The sequence below is a fragment of the Haplochromis burtoni genome, unplaced genomic scaffold (assembly GCF_018398535.1).
Source record: "Haplochromis burtoni strain Fernald_Lab_line unplaced genomic scaffold, NCSU_Asbu1 Contig_270, whole genome shotgun sequence".
Classification (NCBI taxonomy): domain Eukaryota; kingdom Metazoa; phylum Chordata; class Actinopteri; order Cichliformes; family Cichlidae; genus Haplochromis; species Haplochromis burtoni.
This window is the reverse complement of record NW_024582631.1, coordinates 305631-324120: the sequence shown is the minus strand read 5'-3', so window position 1 is coordinate 324120 and position 18490 is coordinate 305631. Positions and strand designations below refer to the sequence as shown.

At 42.3% G+C, this 18490-nt stretch overlaps 2 protein-coding genes across 12 annotated transcripts in view; one reads left to right on the top strand and one right to left on the bottom strand.

Moving 5' to 3' along the window:
* si:dkey-52l18.4 (uncharacterized protein LOC560708 homolog) overlaps positions 1 to 1945 on the top strand; it is a 3775-nt gene extending 1830 nt beyond the window's left edge. For both annotated transcript variants that reach the window (XM_014339176.2, XM_005939581.3), the window contains exon 5: positions 19 to 1945. In XM_014339176.2, coding sequence (XP_014194662.1) covers positions 19 to 126 — 108 coding nt within the window. In that variant the 3' untranslated portion in view covers positions 127 to 1945. The remainder of the gene's footprint in view (positions 1 to 18) is intronic.
* Positions 1946 to 3913: 1968 nt separating this feature from the next.
* The window catches only part of rap1gap2a (RAP1 GTPase activating protein 2a), a 96975-nt gene continuing 82398 nt past the window's right edge, over positions 3914 to 18490 (bottom strand). For 7 of the 10 annotated variants that reach the window (XM_042227597.1, XM_014339167.2, XM_042227596.1 and 4 more), the window contains 20 exons: positions 16570 to 16602; positions 15883 to 15915; positions 15535 to 15756; positions 15328 to 15431; positions 13930 to 14008; positions 13537 to 13590; positions 12648 to 12731; positions 12437 to 12537; positions 11789 to 11918; positions 10084 to 10239; positions 9917 to 9988; positions 8483 to 8569; positions 8207 to 8347; positions 7056 to 7205; positions 6791 to 6903; positions 6599 to 6697; positions 6363 to 6483; positions 4549 to 4651; positions 4332 to 4405; positions 3914 to 3987 (listed from right to left, as the gene is read on the bottom strand). In XM_042227597.1, coding sequence (XP_042083531.1) covers positions 3979 to 3987; positions 4332 to 4405; positions 4549 to 4651; positions 6363 to 6483; positions 6599 to 6697; positions 6791 to 6903; positions 7056 to 7205; positions 8207 to 8347; positions 8483 to 8569; positions 9917 to 9988; positions 10084 to 10239; positions 11789 to 11918; positions 12437 to 12537; positions 12648 to 12731; positions 13537 to 13590; positions 13930 to 14008; positions 15328 to 15431; positions 15535 to 15756; positions 15883 to 15915; positions 16570 to 16602 — 1965 coding nt within the window. In that variant the 3' untranslated portion in view covers positions 3914 to 3978. The remainder of the gene's footprint in view (positions 3988 to 4331; positions 4406 to 4548; positions 4652 to 6362; positions 6484 to 6598; positions 6698 to 6790; positions 6904 to 7055; positions 7206 to 8206; positions 8348 to 8482; positions 8570 to 9916; positions 9989 to 10083; positions 10240 to 11788; positions 11919 to 12436; positions 12538 to 12647; positions 12732 to 13536; positions 13591 to 13929; positions 14009 to 15327; positions 15432 to 15534; positions 15757 to 15882; positions 15916 to 16569; positions 16603 to 18490) is intronic. The other 3 variants (XM_014339169.2, XM_014339175.2, XM_014339174.2) reach the window with 1 other exon arrangement.

Here is an 18490-nt window from a genome sequence, read left to right as displayed (position 1 = left end):
CTTTTCACAATGCTACAGGTGATGTATGCAGTGATTTCAGAAGGTGCACTGAAGCAGCAGGGAGCCACGAGACAGCCTGCCCATTCTGCAACTGTCTACTCATCCCTGAGATTTGACAACCACTAATGGAGTTATGCATTATTTTTATGAATTAAATCATAAAGTTATATCATTTCATATATATGTCTTTACGAAACACTGAACGTGGTAGCTGCCACTTCTCGTGTTTTTTTGTTTTTGTTTTGATGCAAACTGCATCTTTGATACAAGCTTGATACTCTGCATTTCGTGAAGTCTTTAAAGTGACAGTTTACCACAGAATCAAACACAAGTTTTTCCCTCTGGCCCATATTTGCTATTTTTCCATCTAGACTTTTTTGTGGGGGGAGGGTGTGAGGTGCTAGTTACAGATGAATCTCCCTGTACTGAGCAGTTTCATGTAGGAACTACTCTTCCTGCCAAATTACAACCGCCAGCCACATCACCTGACCGAAACAAGCCAGCAGCTAGCTAGTAACACAGGACAGGAGGAGAGAGCGAAACGCCTGTGCTTATTATCTCCTACCATACTGTCATACTGAGCAGGAGCCTCTCACCACAGATGCAGCTTCCTTCTCAAAAACCAAAACACATGTATAGTCCTGTAAGGTTTTCTCGGGACTCTGTGCAGTCCTATGAAAAACTAAGACCTTTGCTGCTTCCATAGGAATTAAAAGAGTAAGTAGCAGCCAGGTGCAGTTGATCAAATGCATCTGATAAATTGATCACCAGGTGTGAACGCCTCGATGAGAGCCGAGGTTTGGGCAGTTTGGAGATCTGGAGCATTCAGGTGTGTGTGAACACTTTGCCAAGGAGGGAAGACATCAGCAATGTTCTTAAAGAAGCAATTGCTGCTGCCGGGAAGAACTACATAACAGAATCAGCGGGCTGGGTTAGATGTGGATAAAAATGAACAAAAACAGATGAGCATGGCTTTTTTGGATGTTTTAAGACAAGAAAACGTATTCTCTCTAAAAAGAACATAGCAGCACGACTTAGGTTTATGAAATTGCATCTGAATAAATCTGATGACTTCTGGAACAATGTTCTTTGGACAGATGAGACCAAAGTGCAGCTGTTTGGCTGTAATGTACCGCACCATGTTTAGGAAAGACCAAACACAGCATATCAGCACAAACACCTCATACTAGCTCAAGCACGGTGGTGGAGGGGTGATGTTTTTGGCTTGTTTTGCAGATACAGGACCTGGGAACCTTGGAGTCAGTAAGTCAATCGTTAACTCTCCTGAATACCAAAATATTGTAGAGTCAAATGTGAGGACATCGATATGACAGCTAAAGTTGTGCTGCACCTGGGTCATGCAGCAGGACAATAATTCCAAGCAAAGCAGCAAATCTACAACAGAACAGCTGAGAAAGAGAAAAATTGATGTGTTGCAACGACCTGGTCAAAGTCCAGACCTCAACCCGACTGATATGCTGCGACGGGATCTTAAGAGAGCTGTGCATAAACAAACCTCAATGAACTGAAGAAAGAAGAGTGGGCCACAATTCATCCAAAAGGATGTAAGAGACTAAAAACAGCTGCTAAAGTTTATTTTGGAAGCTATTTAATAACAGTGTGGACTTACTTTTCCACAGGACTGTATGGGACTACTTTAGGTAGGAACCAGAAAAAGAGCCACTTTAAAAAAGGATCACTTTCATGTAATGTTACATATAATAAGGAGATACTGCATCGCCCAGCTGTACCACCCTGAGGCGCTACAGTAAGCAGACTCTGCTCTGTGAGATGATTTCACAGATCTTCTGGTTTGTATTGTTAAAAATGTGACCACATTAACTGCTGTCAGAATAATGTGATGGTGCTGCAGTTTCAACAAAATGTGAAACAAACTTCCCTCACATGTTCAAATATATTACACATTAAAGTATAGACAAGAAAAGCACCCGTGTGGAGAGATTGCATTAAAAAACACAAAACAACAGAAAACCTGAAACAACACAAATATGACACAAAATACAACATTTTATTTTAGAATAAATTCTCAATGGCACATTACATAACCAAATATACATATACATGTTTAGACATCTTTTAACTTAATATATTTCCTTTAATCATTTCACCATTAATTAGCGTACTCTGCAGTAACAATTTTTACATGACATCGATGCAAAAAAAGTTTAATAACTTAAGCGTATTAACAAAGGAAAGGCTGCAGGGCTTTTTTTTTTTTAGGCGACACCTGCTACAAACTATATGACATCTGAACTTCCCCAGAGGATTTCTATCCCTGCTTCCCTTACTCGAGGTAATCACCGACCGAGGGCAGCGTGTGTTTGGCAACACGCTTGCCTCTAGTCCTGATAAATTAGAAAGGTACTACTCAAGTTAGAACAGCTTCCTGGCAAGTTAAAAGGTGACCTACATGTAAATCACAGAGGGCGTTTGCAATTTGGGTGAAACTAGCTATTAAACCTTTAACACTTTTAGGCCAGCCTAAACTACAGGAACTGTTCCCTACACAGTAAGATTACACCGACATTAACACACACCAGCTTGATTGTTTTTGGTCACACTGGAAGCGAATGTGTGTGTTTTTATGCTTCTTTTCCAGGCTAATGTCAGTTGAAGATTAGACCCGTGGTCCTTCTGTGCCTGCGAGCACCAACTTTGCAGTTTTTACTTATATTTTTGCAACAGCTAAGTCCTTTTTTTAAAGGCTCATAGTTTACATTCAAAGTGTTTTTTGTAACTTCATAGGTGGTTTGTTATAACCTGAACTTCATATTTTTCAAGTCATCCTCATCAGCTCACATCCTGGGAAAAACCCTGGAGATGTCCTAAAGAGCTGCCGTACGTACACGCCGATACACCGAGCTAGCGAGTTTCAATGGGAGGTATCAGAAGGTGAAATGTTTTCACTGAGTGCAACATCTATTTTGAGCAAATGTGGGTGTAGCTCGGCTACCCACAACTGTGCTGTAACCAGATCCCCGTCCTCTCACATAGTGAGACGCACAGAGACGAGACGGAGGCTGAGAAAGAACGTGTCAGCGGCGAAAAGGGCTTTTTCTATGTGTGTGATAGATTGTAAGGCGCAGCTTTGGCTAAAAGAAGCTTGTGGCAAAATGTGTTGGCAGTGCCCCTCCCCACCCCGCCCCCCACCCTGCTCTTGAGTTCAAGTCTATGAAGTTGCCCCTACGGATACAGAAATGCTGTCCTAGGAGGAGACACGTCACGTTTATAGTGCAGTAGACACAATGCAGCAGCTAGCGGGATTACAAAAAGCCTTGGCGAAATCAAAACTTGTTCTCTGAAAAAAGCATTTACATTATGCAAAGAACAAGCTCAGAGAGCACAGTGGAGAAGACTCCCAGCCGCGGCGCCTCTGAGATCTTGCTACTGCGAGTCTTCTGTGCGCAGTTTTCGTCTGTTCAAGGGCGAAGGCAAATACATCCTGATGGCTAATGATTTCTTTTTTTCTTCCTCCACTGGGCACTCAACAGTCAGTGAGATAAAGGTTAACAGTTCGGCCATAAACTCGTGTCACAATTCTTCTAGGAGGTCATCGTGTTTCTCTCTATCACACAAGACGCTTGAGGAAAAAAAGCCGAGCTCGGCTTGAACTCACAGTATCACAGCCACGCCAAAGACCCTCACGAAAGGTGGATGAGCAACGGTGCAGCGAGCATCGACTAATCTGTAGCTAAAGACTGGTTAGAAACAAAAGCCAAAATGTCAGCTGCTTCTCCTCCCTATATACTCACAGTAGTTTCAGTTAGATTCTAGTGTGCGGGGGACTCGGTAACCTTCTCAGGTTATCCTTGGCATTGGGAAGTAGTTCTACAGTGATTTTGTGGTTGTTGTTGTGACTTTTTTATTTTGTTGTCGTTGTTTTATTTTTTTGCAGCTCTGTCAGCAGGCGCTGTCCCTTCATTGTGCAAGGTTGGGGTTTTTCCGTTCCACTCAAAGCTACTCAGACTGAAAGAGAAAAGAGGGAACAAAAAAAAACAAAAGAGGAGAGAGCGTTCAGCACACGTCTTTCAGTCCGGGCTTATTACCCAACATCAGCTTGAGTGTTTCAGTCACATTACAGAGTTCCAGAGATAATGAGATGTCTATAAGATAGACAAAGTGTTAAAAAACAGACAGACACACACACACCAGGGGACTTTTTGGCATCGCTGCCAGCGTTCTGCCATAATTATCTTAATTTCAATGTCGAACTTTCTCTCTTTAAAAGTTTTATGGAGCTTCTGTCTCAAAAAGTTGGAAATATCCTACCGAAAAACCTTAACAAGGCAGTGTTCAAGTATCAGACTTACAGTCGTGGATGAGTGGCTCATTTTGTCAAAGCGGAACTTCAAGTTTGACCTCGGTGAAGTCTTAGTTTTTCCATCTGTGGAAGGAAAAAAAGGGAGGAGACGGAAAGGAAACAAAGGAAATGCTCATTAGAAGATGAACTCATCCACCTCTGGCGTATCATTCTGTTCAAACTGGACTAAAAGCTAGTCCACAAATGCTTCGTGAATTTAGGCTTACCTGTTGGACTGCGGCACATGATGACAGGGGTGCAGGACCCTTGGCTTTCTATGTTGAGTGCGGGGCTGAAGGCAGAGGAAGAAGCTATGGGTGGATGGCTGGCCTGAGGGAAGGAGAGAAAGCGGGAGGATGAAAGTTAAATATGGACACAGACGTACGGGGGTGGGGGGGCTAAAAGAGGTTCTCTGAAATGAGGGAGCAGAATTTTGCTGAAGTTGAATTTAACTTGCCCCTCAGCAAAGTGGGAAACATTGCAAGGAGTTGGGTAGAGCTGGCTTGGAGGGAGAAATGATCATAAAATGGGTTAGATTAAAATAGGTGATGCGGTGTCTTAAGTTTATTTCTAACTCAATATTTTGATTCCCGCATTCTACTAGAGTCAATTTGCATTCTTCATAGTTAAAAATAGTTTTGCTAGCTAACACAGACAACAATTCACACCTTCAGTCAGTTTAGAATCATCAACCTAACCCCAGTAGCTACACGCTTTTGGGTGGAGTAGTTGGAGAGAACCCACACAGACGCAAGAAAAACACAAACTGAGGTGAGCACAACGCTCGCAGACATCATGAACACACCAAAGCAGAAAAAAATGCTTTAGAGAGACAGTGCATAGGTTAACATGGTAAATGGACTGGTTCTTATATAGCGCTTTTCTACTCTATCTGAGCACTCAGAGCGCTTTCAAAGTGGATTAGCATAATAGCTCTCCTAGAAGTTTTTTAGGGGTAAAGGTTTTGAAATATATACCTATATATATAAATATATATATATATGTATGTATGTGTGCGTGTGCGTGTGCTAGCTAGCTAGTATGCTAGCTGACGAGCTAAATGTAGCATAAAGACTCTACAAATGCTAATTCACATAGTTCCAAAGGTTGTAAAAACTAATGGACTTAAAAAAGTAAAATAACAAAGAAACAAGAACTGAGCCCTACAAACTTTACAAATAGTTTTAATCTGCTGCTTCAAGTCTCTCTATTAGCTAATAAAGACTGCGTTTTTCTTCCCATCCAGCCTATCAGATTCTCCCTTGTGATGCCCGCTGGTGTACTTTACTGCTGCATAGGCACTTAACGATTGCTTTAACAGTTTTCTCTGGCATTTAAGCTGTGTCTCTATCTCTCTCTGAGAGTTTCTACTGCGTAGGGATCATCTGTGCAAGCTGATCTCCTGCCAAACACTGAGGAACAATCTCACAGCGTTTCTCAGGTAAGATAAAATAACACCTTGAAGCGGTTTTATCTGATACAAGGCGATCAAGTACAGCTGCAATCATCATAATTGACATGCGCTTACTACGAAGCAGTTCTTAGTAATTATAGACTATTTCATCCACGACACTGACACCACCAACAACTTCAAACCTTTGGTTCTGACTCCGTACAGATACGACAGAATATTAGGGCCACATTAAGAAAAAAAAATAAGTCAAAATTTCGAGATTAAACTTGAAATACTATTTTGAGATGATGTCGTAGGCTGCTATTCTTCCTCTGCCTTGTGTAGATGACTTAGCAAAACAACTTGATCAGCTGTCTTATTGTGTCTTGTGCTTCAACATGCATCCTCTTTGCTGCACGAGGGTGCAACCATCTGTATGTTTGTATTTGTCCATTGCCACCTAATGCATCTTGCACAAATCCGACCAACTCTTCCAAGTTTGTGCGATTTTTCCTTCAGACCAGATGCAGCTTTCTGCACCATCTCTTCAATGTTCTTATACTTTAAAAATGTAACTCTCAACAGCACAACACATTTTCTTTCGTTCGTTCCTTCTTTTCAAATGAATGAATAAAAGTTTGGGCTCACCATCTCCAGTTCTTCCAGAGCTTCTGTTTCTCCCGTGGTGCTGCTGAAGCTGCTGGTGCTGGAAGAAGAACGAGAAATGTTCTGCCTGCCGCCGCCGCACTCCTTCAGCTTGACAAATGGCCTGTTGAGGAGAACACAGAGGAGCAACCGTGAGTAAAATTTGTACTGACGTGAAAAAGCAAACATTAAGCAGTATTGTTAAAGTATTCTTTAGATAAAATCAGCTTGGGTCTCACCTTTCTTTGTTGGGACAGATCTCAGGTGAGCTCGGATTGGATGACGTCTCTGATTTCACGTCCTGGGACAGCAGGCAGCTCTCTGCAAACTTTTGGTCGCTGCACACAAAAAGCAAATCCGTAAGTCAAAAGGTAGCTGTTTAAAAAGACTGTAACAGTAATAACTTCTGAATGCAGGGACATTTAACCTACCCACGCGTGTGTTTGTCTGAAGAAGTTTCTGTGCTGGAGTGGAGACGGGGGAAGAGACCCGAGCGCCGTTTCACAGGGCTCTTCAGGGGAGACTTGGCTGACAGTACAGGAGGCTGCGGATAACAGAATAAAGAATTTGGCTTCTCTTAGTATTGCAGCACTTTAAAAATGTTCCCCAAAAATCCTCCAACATTAAATATGGATGAGTAAATGAACAAGAACCAAAGCTTTTAGCTCAAGTCACATCTTGCTGAAGTGAACTCACAGTGAAGGTGCTCTTTGTGCATTCGCTGGTGCTCTGCGGCAGACCTCCACCACTGAGGCTGGCTGGAACACCACCTCCTACACCGGGGCTTCTGTGACGGTGAGACCCTACCATAGTCTCCATGGAGTGGCTTCTGACCCGCATGGCTCTCTGGAGAAACAGAAGAAAAGAGAGATGAGCTCATGATGAGGGAGAGGAGGTGGTTAAGGAGTAGAAGCAAGTAATGGAAACAGTGTGAAATAATGAAGTTGGGGGGAGGCAGTGTCAAGAAGGTGACCACAAGAGGGCGCAGTTGTCCAAGAAGAAGAAAAAGTGAGTTAGAGAAGAAAGAGTACTGTAACTGTGTTACACTCATTATTTATATCATTGGTTCATTGATGTAAAAGGAGTTTATAATAACTTCCGGTCGGTAACATTCAAATCAAATGTCGATACTTTTCCCACCTTTGCTATCCGCCTCAGCTATGACCAGCTCAAATTCACACACACACACAAACAACATCATATGAGATCGTCTTTATTTATCATCATATAATTCCCCCACGTGCATTTACAGTGACACAGAAAGGTAATACACAGCAACCGCCACGACAGCAACAATAAGAGCGCCCCCTGGGACCGACTGCAGAAGCTGCAAAGCCGCCGTCCACAACGCCTGCGAAGAGCGATAGAATCAAATGATTACATTAGTTACACATTTTCGTGGCGACAAACAGAGACACACATTCAAGACGGTCCTTTTAAAGACACTCCAGCCTTCAGTGAGCACGTGCAATGGCGGTGTGATGGGCTAGAGAGATTTAGGTGGCTGGTGAGAGGAAGCAGAAGAGAAATTCATAAAGAGAAAGGCACAGTCTCATACAGATTTAGCGCCGCAGCGTTTTGCATGTTCACATGTTCACACTGAATACACACACACACACGCACACACACTGTGAGTATAAGGTCAAAATTCTCGAGCACTGAGAAATCCAGGAGCGTCTGTGATAACAATGGTTTAGCGCCTCAAGTCATCTTGCAGACCTGTGACATTTCGCTGACCTACAGCGAGCAAACCTGGCACTCTTGTGCTGTAATGACGGTGATTAAATAAATGTCACAGAGCTGAGAAAGGATTGAACGATGTACTTTTTGTCTAGGCTCATGTTCACCTTGAAGGATTCCAGCAGGCCTCCGTGTCCCCCGTTCTCAAGCTTGTCCTCCTCTCCGACCTGGCCCAGACCAAGCGCGCTTTGACTCTGTCTGTGCAGCTCGTCGTGGAGATTGTCCAGCAGCGCGGCTCGTGTTCGCCCCTGAAATCGGTTCACACACACACACACACACACACACAAGCAGGAACGCATCGGGAAAACGATTAGGGATGAATCGGCAGAGTGGAACGAAGGCATGCTGCGGTGTTTTGGTGTAGCTGTGCGCGCGTGTGTCACCTCCAGTTTGGCGAATTTGTCAGATTTGTAGCAGGCGTTTTCAGCATTGATCAGCTTTGTCAGCAGGAAGTCTCGAAACTCTGGGCCCTAGAGAGCGACAGAGGCGAGGAGGGAAGTTGATGAGCAACAAGGAATGGGGAGGGTGACAATGAGGAAAGGAAAAGGTGACCTTAACGATATACAGACAACAGTGCCTCAGCTCATTGTGCTGTGGTGATCATGAGCAATGATTTAAAAATCCCATCTGCCTCAAATTCCCCCTTTTCATCCTCTTATTCTGCAGTGAGCAGCTTTATTATCGACTGAATGCTGAAACCAGTGTCTCTAATTTTTTTCTGCATTGGACTTTTGCTTTTGTGACAGAATCCTGAAATAAATCTTTCATCCTTCACTAAGCAATAACTTTGTAGAGATACTGAATACCTGTGACTGTATTTTCTTATTATATTACCTTTGGACATTTTCTCCATGAACAGGAAGTCTACAGCTTCTTACCTACTTTAAGATTGGCATCAATCTCCTAACCAACTCTCTGCTGGAAATCTAAAAAGTGTATTTTCACTGAAAGGCAATCCGTGCTGCAGGTCAGCGTATCATTTCCTGCCAAAAGCACTACTCTTCTTCTTCATATTGAGTGACTGGCTGCCAGCGAAGGATATCAGTTCATTTCAGTGAACTTTAGCTTTTCGTCAGCACAAGTCATTGGAGTCAAGGTCAAAAAGTTGACTCTGCCTGGTGTGTTTTTGGTAGTGTTTGGTGTGGGTGTGTTATTCTGTCTGTAAACAGCTCAAAAGGTTTTCAAGGAACTGATAAAAACTGGGGATGTAGAGACCTTGAAGTCCACCAAGGTCTACAATGATTTATTGACCAAAAAATGACAAAAAGCCTTAAAACTATTTTTTGTGTGTCCTGCAATGATATAGAAAGTACCGTTTGACCTCTTCTTTATGGTCAAATAAGGTCAAACATTCATAAAATGACTTTTACCTTTAAAACTGTGCTTATATTTGGAAAATACATCCTTTGTTTGTATTAGCAACATTTGGTAAATGATTCTAGTATATGGGGAATTCTAAATATCATTTTTTAAATATAATGTGGCCACATTTGACCTCTGACCTCACATTTCCCTTTGTCTCAAGTGAAAACAAATGACATGCTTAGTTAGAAATATACTGTAGTATAATATTATATATAATATAATAAGCTCTAATTCATTATGACAAGTTATTTGCAAATCGTACCTATTATCCATTATCTACTGCCATGTGACCCTTATCTGATTTTTACTGCACTCAAACCTCTTAAAAAACAAAGAAAACAAAGTCAATATATAGAAAATATAATATTATTCCCTTAAAAGTAAATACTGCCCAGACAGCGAGCTGCCTTGGTGGCGCTTCTTTTCATACTGAGATCACATCTGCCGCTCACCTTCTTGAAGATGGCTGGGTTTGGAAGGGGAGGTCCAAATGAAGGTACATCTTCCCTCGCCGTAACAGACACCTGTCAGCATAAAACAAGCAACAGCCACATGTTACTGTGGCCACCGGCCCACTACAGCACACACGGAAGGAGAGGAAGTATTTTCCTGTTTGTACCTTGTATGTCGTGTGCTCTGTGCAGGGGTTCTCTGCCTGCACCAGGACGTAGGCGTGCAGGAAGTTGGAGGCGATCATGTCCGGAACAAACGGTGTGGGCTCTTCTTGGAAGACTGCGGCGACAATGTCGTTTCCTATGTGCCTTTTTCTTTGGAGCTGAGGAGGAAATAATTACCTCGGGTCACCAGTTTTTGCTATGTGTTTATTTTTGAACACTTTCAAAATAAGAGCTCGGGATATGGCTTCTAGTTCTACACTGCATGAGCCTCTGAATGGTTCTCGGGAGGATTTTAGAGACTTCACATCAAACCCTCAGCAATGGCTTATATAAGAGCAATTTAGTTTTTTATTAGGATGGCAAAGCTCATTGTCACCGAGCACTTTAAGACTACAATGAAGGTTTAAAAAGAAAAGATCTTAACACAAGATTTAATAACTGCCAGTGCAAGGCCCATCAGCCTTATCTCAGTGCTGGATTAGAATAAGAGGAGCGTGCTACATTGATAGCAAGTCCATAAAGTCTTCATGAAAATTCTCCTCTGAAACAGAGGGGAGATTTTATTGTTTAGAGATCATTAAAATAATACATTTGCAGGATTGAAAGGCCAGAAAGGTCAGTGGTTTAACACTGTGTGCAGATTTTGGTTGTGCATCTGCTATTTTCACACCTCGTCCACCAAGTGCCAGACAAGATTTGACATGTGTCTTAGAATACATGCAGTTATGTGTGTACCCAAGTCATGCCCCCACTGTAATTTAGTGCGGATGCTGCTGTCAGAGTCTGAAGAACACTGAAGGTCACTCGTTGATGAAGCTGTTCATCTTTGGCTACTCATATTTTTTCCCTTCTACTTCCTGTACACTGAAAACTTTAGAATAGAACATGTTTTCAGAAAAATGAGATTCAGCACAAAACTGAGAGCTCACTGCAGACACTAAAAGCAAAAGTCTCTGTAGCATTTAAGCTATTATATGGTATATACTATACTGGGGTGACGATTTGCTAATAAGTGATTTAATGCACACCTACAGCATTTTAGGCCACCTAGTCGCTCTTTTACTCCTTTTATGAATGGATTTTAAAAGTTTTGTAACTGATCCGCCTTTATTTTTTTCTTTGTTTTTTCACAAGAAGCCAAAGAACAATTTATTTAGTTTCTGAAACCAGCTGAAAGATATAGATGACACAAGAAAGGTCAACTTTGTTCAAGTATTAACTTCAGATCAGCACCAGATGATCCTTTAACCCTAACCACGATTGAATCCTAACCCCCAACCCAACGATGGCTCGAAACGCTCCCTTTGTTGGATTTTTTCCTGAGTGGACATCCACAGGTTCTTTTCTGTGTCGCAGGACTAAAACATAATAACTATGTGATTGATCACTTGCAATAGTAAACCTGGATCAATATTAATCATATGATGATCCAGGAACAACACCAACACCTGAATATCAGATACACCATCAGCACCAGAGGCATAAAAGCAAGAATGTGCTCCTTTTAAAGTCCTCTTTAATAGCTGTGAGACGATCTAGTGCATTTAACTCAACCATTCTTCCAACAAGGGATCAAATCTGAATTCAGTGCCTTTGAATAAAAGCAATTTAATATTGATATTTCTGGGCTCAAGTGCCCCATTTGGCAGCTAAATCCACACATGCATTCAGTGTAACAATAATAAAGGCAGAATTAAGCCGTGGTACCTGCTGAACATCACCCTCGGTGAAGGGAAGCTTAGTTGACACGTGGAACATAATCTCCCTCTGTCTGAAGACGGTGTAGACAGATTCAGACCCCGTCTGTCCATGGGACACGTCCAGCCCACCACGGAACCTGTCACAGGATCAGAGCTCTCATGTTCTCTGTGCAGCCTCCAGCCTTCACTTACAAGGTTCTGTTTCATGCATTTTACACATCCCGTCATCACATTTTAAGCCTAACTGGCTCCAGTGTCATTCAAATGTGATGTGTCAGCTACAATTTATAGTCTCCTTATGTAAAAGCAACAAGTGTAACCCTATAGGAGAAAGCTTGCGGCACCCCCCACCCCCCTACCTTACAATAAACAAAGCTCTGATTACCTGTCCATGTGGCACTTTCTTTGCACAAATCTGTTGCACTAAGCAGTTTACCTACGTTGCATGCTGAGTCCAAAACAGCAGGACAAATTGCTCCAAGGTTACAATAATTAAAGCTCGCCATGTTCTTCACTGTAATAAGCCCAAGGTTCCTTCTTTTTAGACTCACTCGTTTCTTTGCATTTAAATTTGACTGAATGCTTTCTTCCTGCCACTTTCTCTCACATTATTCTACAAGTTTTATGCCAGTGAACTGCATTTTACTACCCTCACCCTTTAAAATCTTGAAGTTCAACCGTGTCTCCTAAGATACTGAGAAACTCCTTGAAAGCTGGCGTCTCCTCATTGTTTCCAAATAGCTCCTCTTCTGATGTCTGAGGAGGAAAACACATACGTGCACATAAAGTGAAGGACAGACAAGAGAAAGATAGATGAGATAAAAGGGTACATGTAAAGTAAGCGGAAGATAATTAAAATAGCTCACCTGTCCAAACTTCTGGTAGATGACTCCGAATTTGAACGTGTTGTTCACCTCATGTTCATCGTAAGCCACTATTAACTGGGATCCCTGTACGTAAACAAAACAGAGGAAAAGTCGTACTTTCTTCCTATGATTATAAGTTGTACACTTTTAAAAAAGAAGTGTTTTCCTTCTCTATAACACGTCTCCAGGGCCGGTTTTATTGGGTCCATGTTATGTAAGGCTGTCATGCAACAAACTGTATAGCGGCCCCCAGCGAGGGCAGTGATCCTGTTGCTGTCTCTTGCATACGGAGACACAGATGGTTTTTTTCCTTCCCTGAGGCACAGGCTGAAAGCATGCTCCATCACACTCCTCCATCAGGCTCACAGGAGGAAGAGGAGGAGGAGGAGGAACAGATCCATCAAATTCATTTTAGAGAGTTGCGGTATCATCAATCGTTTCTTGACTAATATGCTTACTGCGCAGGGCAGATGTTAGAGAGGCAGGAAGTAGGGGGTAAAATGTGACAAGAAGGACGTGTTTTTGTGGATAAAATTTTAGGAGGTTGAAAAGTTAATGAAATCCGATGTGTAGGGACAGGCAGGTGATGCTGGCAAAAAATAATTAAAGCTCAAATGTCTACAAAAGCCACGGGCTTTAAATAAAAGCCATCAAATATTTATAGATATGAAAATTCATGAAAAGTTATTTATGAACGTTGGTGTAAAGTTGTGGCAGCTATAATTAAATGTCCTTTCAGCTATACTGCCCCCCTTTGTGTCTCAGGAGACGTAAGGGACTGGAAAAGCTACCTCGTTTCAGCTTGAATGAATATTTGCCTTGGACGGAAGAGCTCAGGTCACACTGGGTGTGATGATGGTTGCAGTGCAGGAACTGAGGATGAACTCACCCGTGGGTACAGGACGGGGTTGAACTTCAGCCCTGTGGCATCATCACAAAAGACCTAACAGATGAAAAAACATAGAGAAGAAGGATCACTGTAAAGGAGCACTAATCCAATGTACCAGAAAATGTCTTAGAGATAATAATAATCAGTCACATGTCAGAGAGCAAAAAGAAATATAACAGGAAGGGAACAATTCCACTTCAACATTTTTTCCTGTTACCTTGACTTCTTTAATGCAATTTTTGTCCAGTTATTACTTGTGAGAAGTGCTATTCTGAAATAATAGCAGGTGTTCACCATACCTCCCTGAATATGTGCCATTATGTTTTGATGTTGCTATATGTGCATGGAGACTGTCTGCCTTTAAACCTGGTGTACCTGTGAGCTCTATCTTACCTTGGCAATCTGTGGTACGCTGGGCAGCTGGTTGATCCCTGCTAAAGAGATCCTATCGTGAACTGTTTTGGTCCTCGACCTGCAAAAAGAATATAAATTGGTCATCCACATAGAGAAGGGATGTCAAACATAAGGCCCGTGGACTAAAATCGGGCTGGCAAAGACTCTGATCCGGCCCATTGGATGGCTTTGGAAAATGTATTGGAGGGCATACATTTTGGACTTTTAACTGTGTTTTCATAAGTTTTCCTACTGATTAAGAACTCATCTATGGCATTTCATAGGACACTAAAGTAATTTTGTGACAGATTAAAAAAAAAAAAAAAATTAACATGTCAATTTTTTACAGTGGTCCCACAGTTAAAAAAAATGCAAAATGTGAATGAACAAAAACTTTATTTTACAATTACAGTACAGTCTGGGCAGGGAGCTGCGTAACTTTTTCTCTTATTTTACACAATTGTTTGTTGCACTTTAAACCCAATGGGGATTAAATGGGCAGTTAAAGTTCTTACACTGACAGAAATGGGAATTTTACTGGCCCCGCCCACTCAAAATGGGCTGAATGTAAAAGGACTTATAGGACCATTCAAGAATTTGTTCCATCAAAGAGATTTCTAGTTAACTCCTAGTGTCCATGTAGTTCACTGTCTCGGTGAAATTTAAGGAAGAATATGAGGAAATGTGAACTAATCATTTTAACCAATTTCGAATTGAAGAAAAAATAAAGTCACTGGGCTCATTGACTCTAAATGTAGCAGTGCTGCTCATAACACTAGCATTATCACAGTCATCTGTCATAGAGAAGATTAGCAATCACCTGGCTACAGTTCTCTGTGCAACACCCACAATGGCTACGTAACAACAAAGCATTATGCTATTTGTTTTGCTCGCCCGTTAATCAAAATGTCACCAACTGTGATAATAGCAAAAAACATTCATCACAGAGCAACAAAATCATATGAAATTTGGCAAACATGGAGTGCACAGAGCTGCAATAAAACAGAATGGAGGCCTGGGTTATTAGTGTGTTTTAGCCATGCCAACAGTGTTTGTGTTTCTTTGGGGTTTTAGGTTTGTCGAATAATTCATTGGAGCTTGACTGTGGTTCAGACAGAAATGTCACAAAAATGTAGCGCAAATGTTTGAGAATGGCATTTGGGTCGTGTGGATGGATTGATTTTTGCCACAACATTTGTTTTAGAAGAATCTGAACTGGCACTAGGCCAGGACAGGTTTTCATTCATCCTCCTTTCGCTCTTATTATCACGCTATGGCAGGTATTTTTGGTTTAGCCCATCACTAACAGGAACATGAAGGAAAACCACATCAGACTTTAAATCCTGAACTTATAATATGTGAAGTGAAGCTACTGTTGCTGCCTTTGCCTGATTGTACCTGAGCATGATGCGCAGGAACTCCTGTCCCTCAGCCTCTTCGTGTTTCAGGGACATGATGAGGTTGCCTATGCTGCTGCCGGTGCAATAGTAGTTCATGTGCTCCTGGGTGTATGGATACAGAGAAGGAGGTAAGCGAGGGAGAAAGGTGCAGTTTAGACTTTAAAGACTCGCACTGCTTGGCACAAACTGACATGACTGCACTAACCTTGCCCAGGAAGTGTTTGCGGTAGGCACGGGCTGTGCTGTTGCACTCCAGACGGTAGCTGTGCCCCCCACCGGGGCTCATGCCCTCTCCTCCATCTTCCTCCTCACAGAAACTAGATTCTGAGGAAGATGGAGTTCCTGCCGGTGCCTCCACATCTTCAATCCAATAACCCCCGAACTGGGGCAGGATTACCTGGGGGTATGGACCACCTTTCTCTAGGACCTTGCGTGTAACATAAACCAACATAAAACATAACCAACTAAAAAAGTGTGTGCTTTTCATGTTTTGCCAAAGGTTGCAAATGTTTTGCATTATGGCTGAGTGAAAGATGAGCTAGAAATGACTCACATCTTCTATCCGTGGGTAGGGGATATAGTCATCCTGTAACAGAAAAGAGGACAGACATACATACACATATGCACACACCATCAGTAACACTTTTAACTTGTATGAACTTCACTGACTTTTGCGACGGTGAAACAGATCCAAGCACATCCACAAACACAGGTGCGAAAGGGGAGCGCAGCTCACGATACTAAATAAACGTCGGGGCGATGATGCAACGCAAAATGCAAAGTCATCAGCAAACATCAGCGAGGGAGTGTGTTTGATTCAGTGGCCCCTGAGATTTTAGAGCTGTGTGCCTTTGGCACTGCTAGCCCAGCTCCAGTGTGACCTCTAAAATACTGCTGAGGCCTGTCTGCATTGTTGGTGGTGCAGGGCTCCGGGCAGCCAGTCATTTATATTCTGTGGCAGCAGGAGCCAGCAACTCTGGCAGGCCGGAGAGGATCAATTGACAGCTGGAGTTCATTCAACTTATAATCAATCTGATCAGGGGGTTATGGATTTTTGCACTTTGAAAGCCCTGAGAAAAGTCTTTCACGGGGTGTTCAGAATTCCTTCGCGGCGTGGAGTACGACCACAGAGCAAAGCAGTGCAGCAATGAAGCACAGCATGCAGAATAAATGGTGACACACACAGACACACTAATGAGACCCACAGAGAAGATATCAACAAGTGTGTATCGAGTCACACCTTCCATTTTTTGGTCTCTTCAGCTTTAGGGACCTTATTAAAGTCCAATCGCAGCATAAGAGTGGAAAAGCACAAGAGGTCAAAAAAGAATTTAAAAAAATACAAGTTCAGTTTATTTGTGCAATGTTCCAAAAGGGTGCAGAAACATTCTTGTTTTCAGACTTCAGACTGTCTCATCTGCTGACAGGTGAAAACAGAGTGAGTCATACATGCTAATATACTCTCTTGCAAACACAAACACACACACATGCACGAGCGCACACAGGTAATGCAGTCACTTAGTCATCCCCTCTCTGAATCCAGCTTCCACACACTAAGTGTTCCTTTCTTCACTTGTTATTATCATTTGTTGGAACACAGAAACGCTGAGGCGCAGGCCGAAGCCTTTTTTTTCATAGTATGCAGCGCAGTGCAAATATATGCAGCTACGAAAAGCCAATCTAGTACACACAGTAAATTGGCCAATTATGCTACAGGCCCAGTGGAACAGCTCATCTACATGACTGAGAATAAGAGTGAGGAAATAAATGCATGTGTGTAGATTCACAGCTCTTAGCATACACACCACCACCACGCCACCGCCATCGCTTATACTGCCACCAATCATACCAAGAGTCAGGCAGAATTCATTTGAAGAGTGCAAATGCAACCCCGACACACACACACATACAAGTGTTTGCACACACTTCTAAGTCTAATCTGTAGTGGTTTATGTCTGTCTGAGTGCATACTGATGGAGCAGCTGTTGCAGTCAGCGGGGAGTCAGTGTCAACAGTATGACACTGATCAGAAAGAGTCTTCAGAGGCTTCGATTTTTGGTCATACAGAAAAGCCAAAGGCAGAGGAAGCAGAGAGAGGGGTGAAAATTGGTGAAGCTGACAAAAGAACAGGAAAGGAGGGAGTGGACCGGAGATGGGGAGCAAAAAAAAAAGAAAAAAGTGACCTTCATCATCAGGAACACACTTTGAAAGCCTGATTCCAAACGTTCAGAGCCCAGACGAGAAGGTCAATGCAAGCTGAGCTTCAGCAAAGACCGACGAGCTGCCAGTTTCACTCTGCATACGTGTGTGACTCTTTGATCATCAGGCTGCTTAGGGGGTCGTCATCCTCTAGTTACACTTTCTAAATAACTCCAGTGATGTCCTCAATCAGGTTCTCCCTCACGCTGACTTACCATCTCACACCTTGTCTCCTCTTAGCTATTTCTGTTTACTTCTATTCTAAACACAGATGCTATTTTACATTGTTTTTGACTCAGTCTCTTACACGATGCTGTGTTTCTCTAACTATAAATAGACCACACGGCAGTCTTACTTGCTGTTACTGATACTGTAAAGAATATTTTCAACAGTGGATCAATTCGTATGTGGTACAGTGAATAATACTCACTGCAGTAATCAGAAAAGGCTGCGCACATGAGACTGACCTATAATGAACTACAGAGGCCGACAAGTCAGTCAATGCTCATTGAGTTTTTGAGCGCCAGTAGAGTCCCACAGTGTGGGGGAATATCATATTTCAGGCTTTGGATGCACAGAATTGTTTGTTTTGGTCTTTTTATAGGATTCGTTGACAATAGAAGGAAAAAAATAAACACAAATCATCAGCAGACTCAAAGAAAGTTTAAAAGAACAAGTGGAAATGTTATAATTTTGTTGGAGGGAGCTTTTCTGGTATTTAATATGGTGCATTCAGGGGTCACTGGATAAAACTGGCATTCCTTAACTTTCAGCTGCAGGTCAGTTCACACCTCTTGGATCCTGAGCGAAGAAAGTCTAATGACTTAAAAGTATGGGGCTTTCTATTTTTAACCTATTAACGGTTCCCAGTATGACCACCTAATAATTCACGTCTTGGACATCTAATAATAAACCCGCATGAGCAATTATCTCTGTCTGAATCTTCCTATGGTCATATGCTC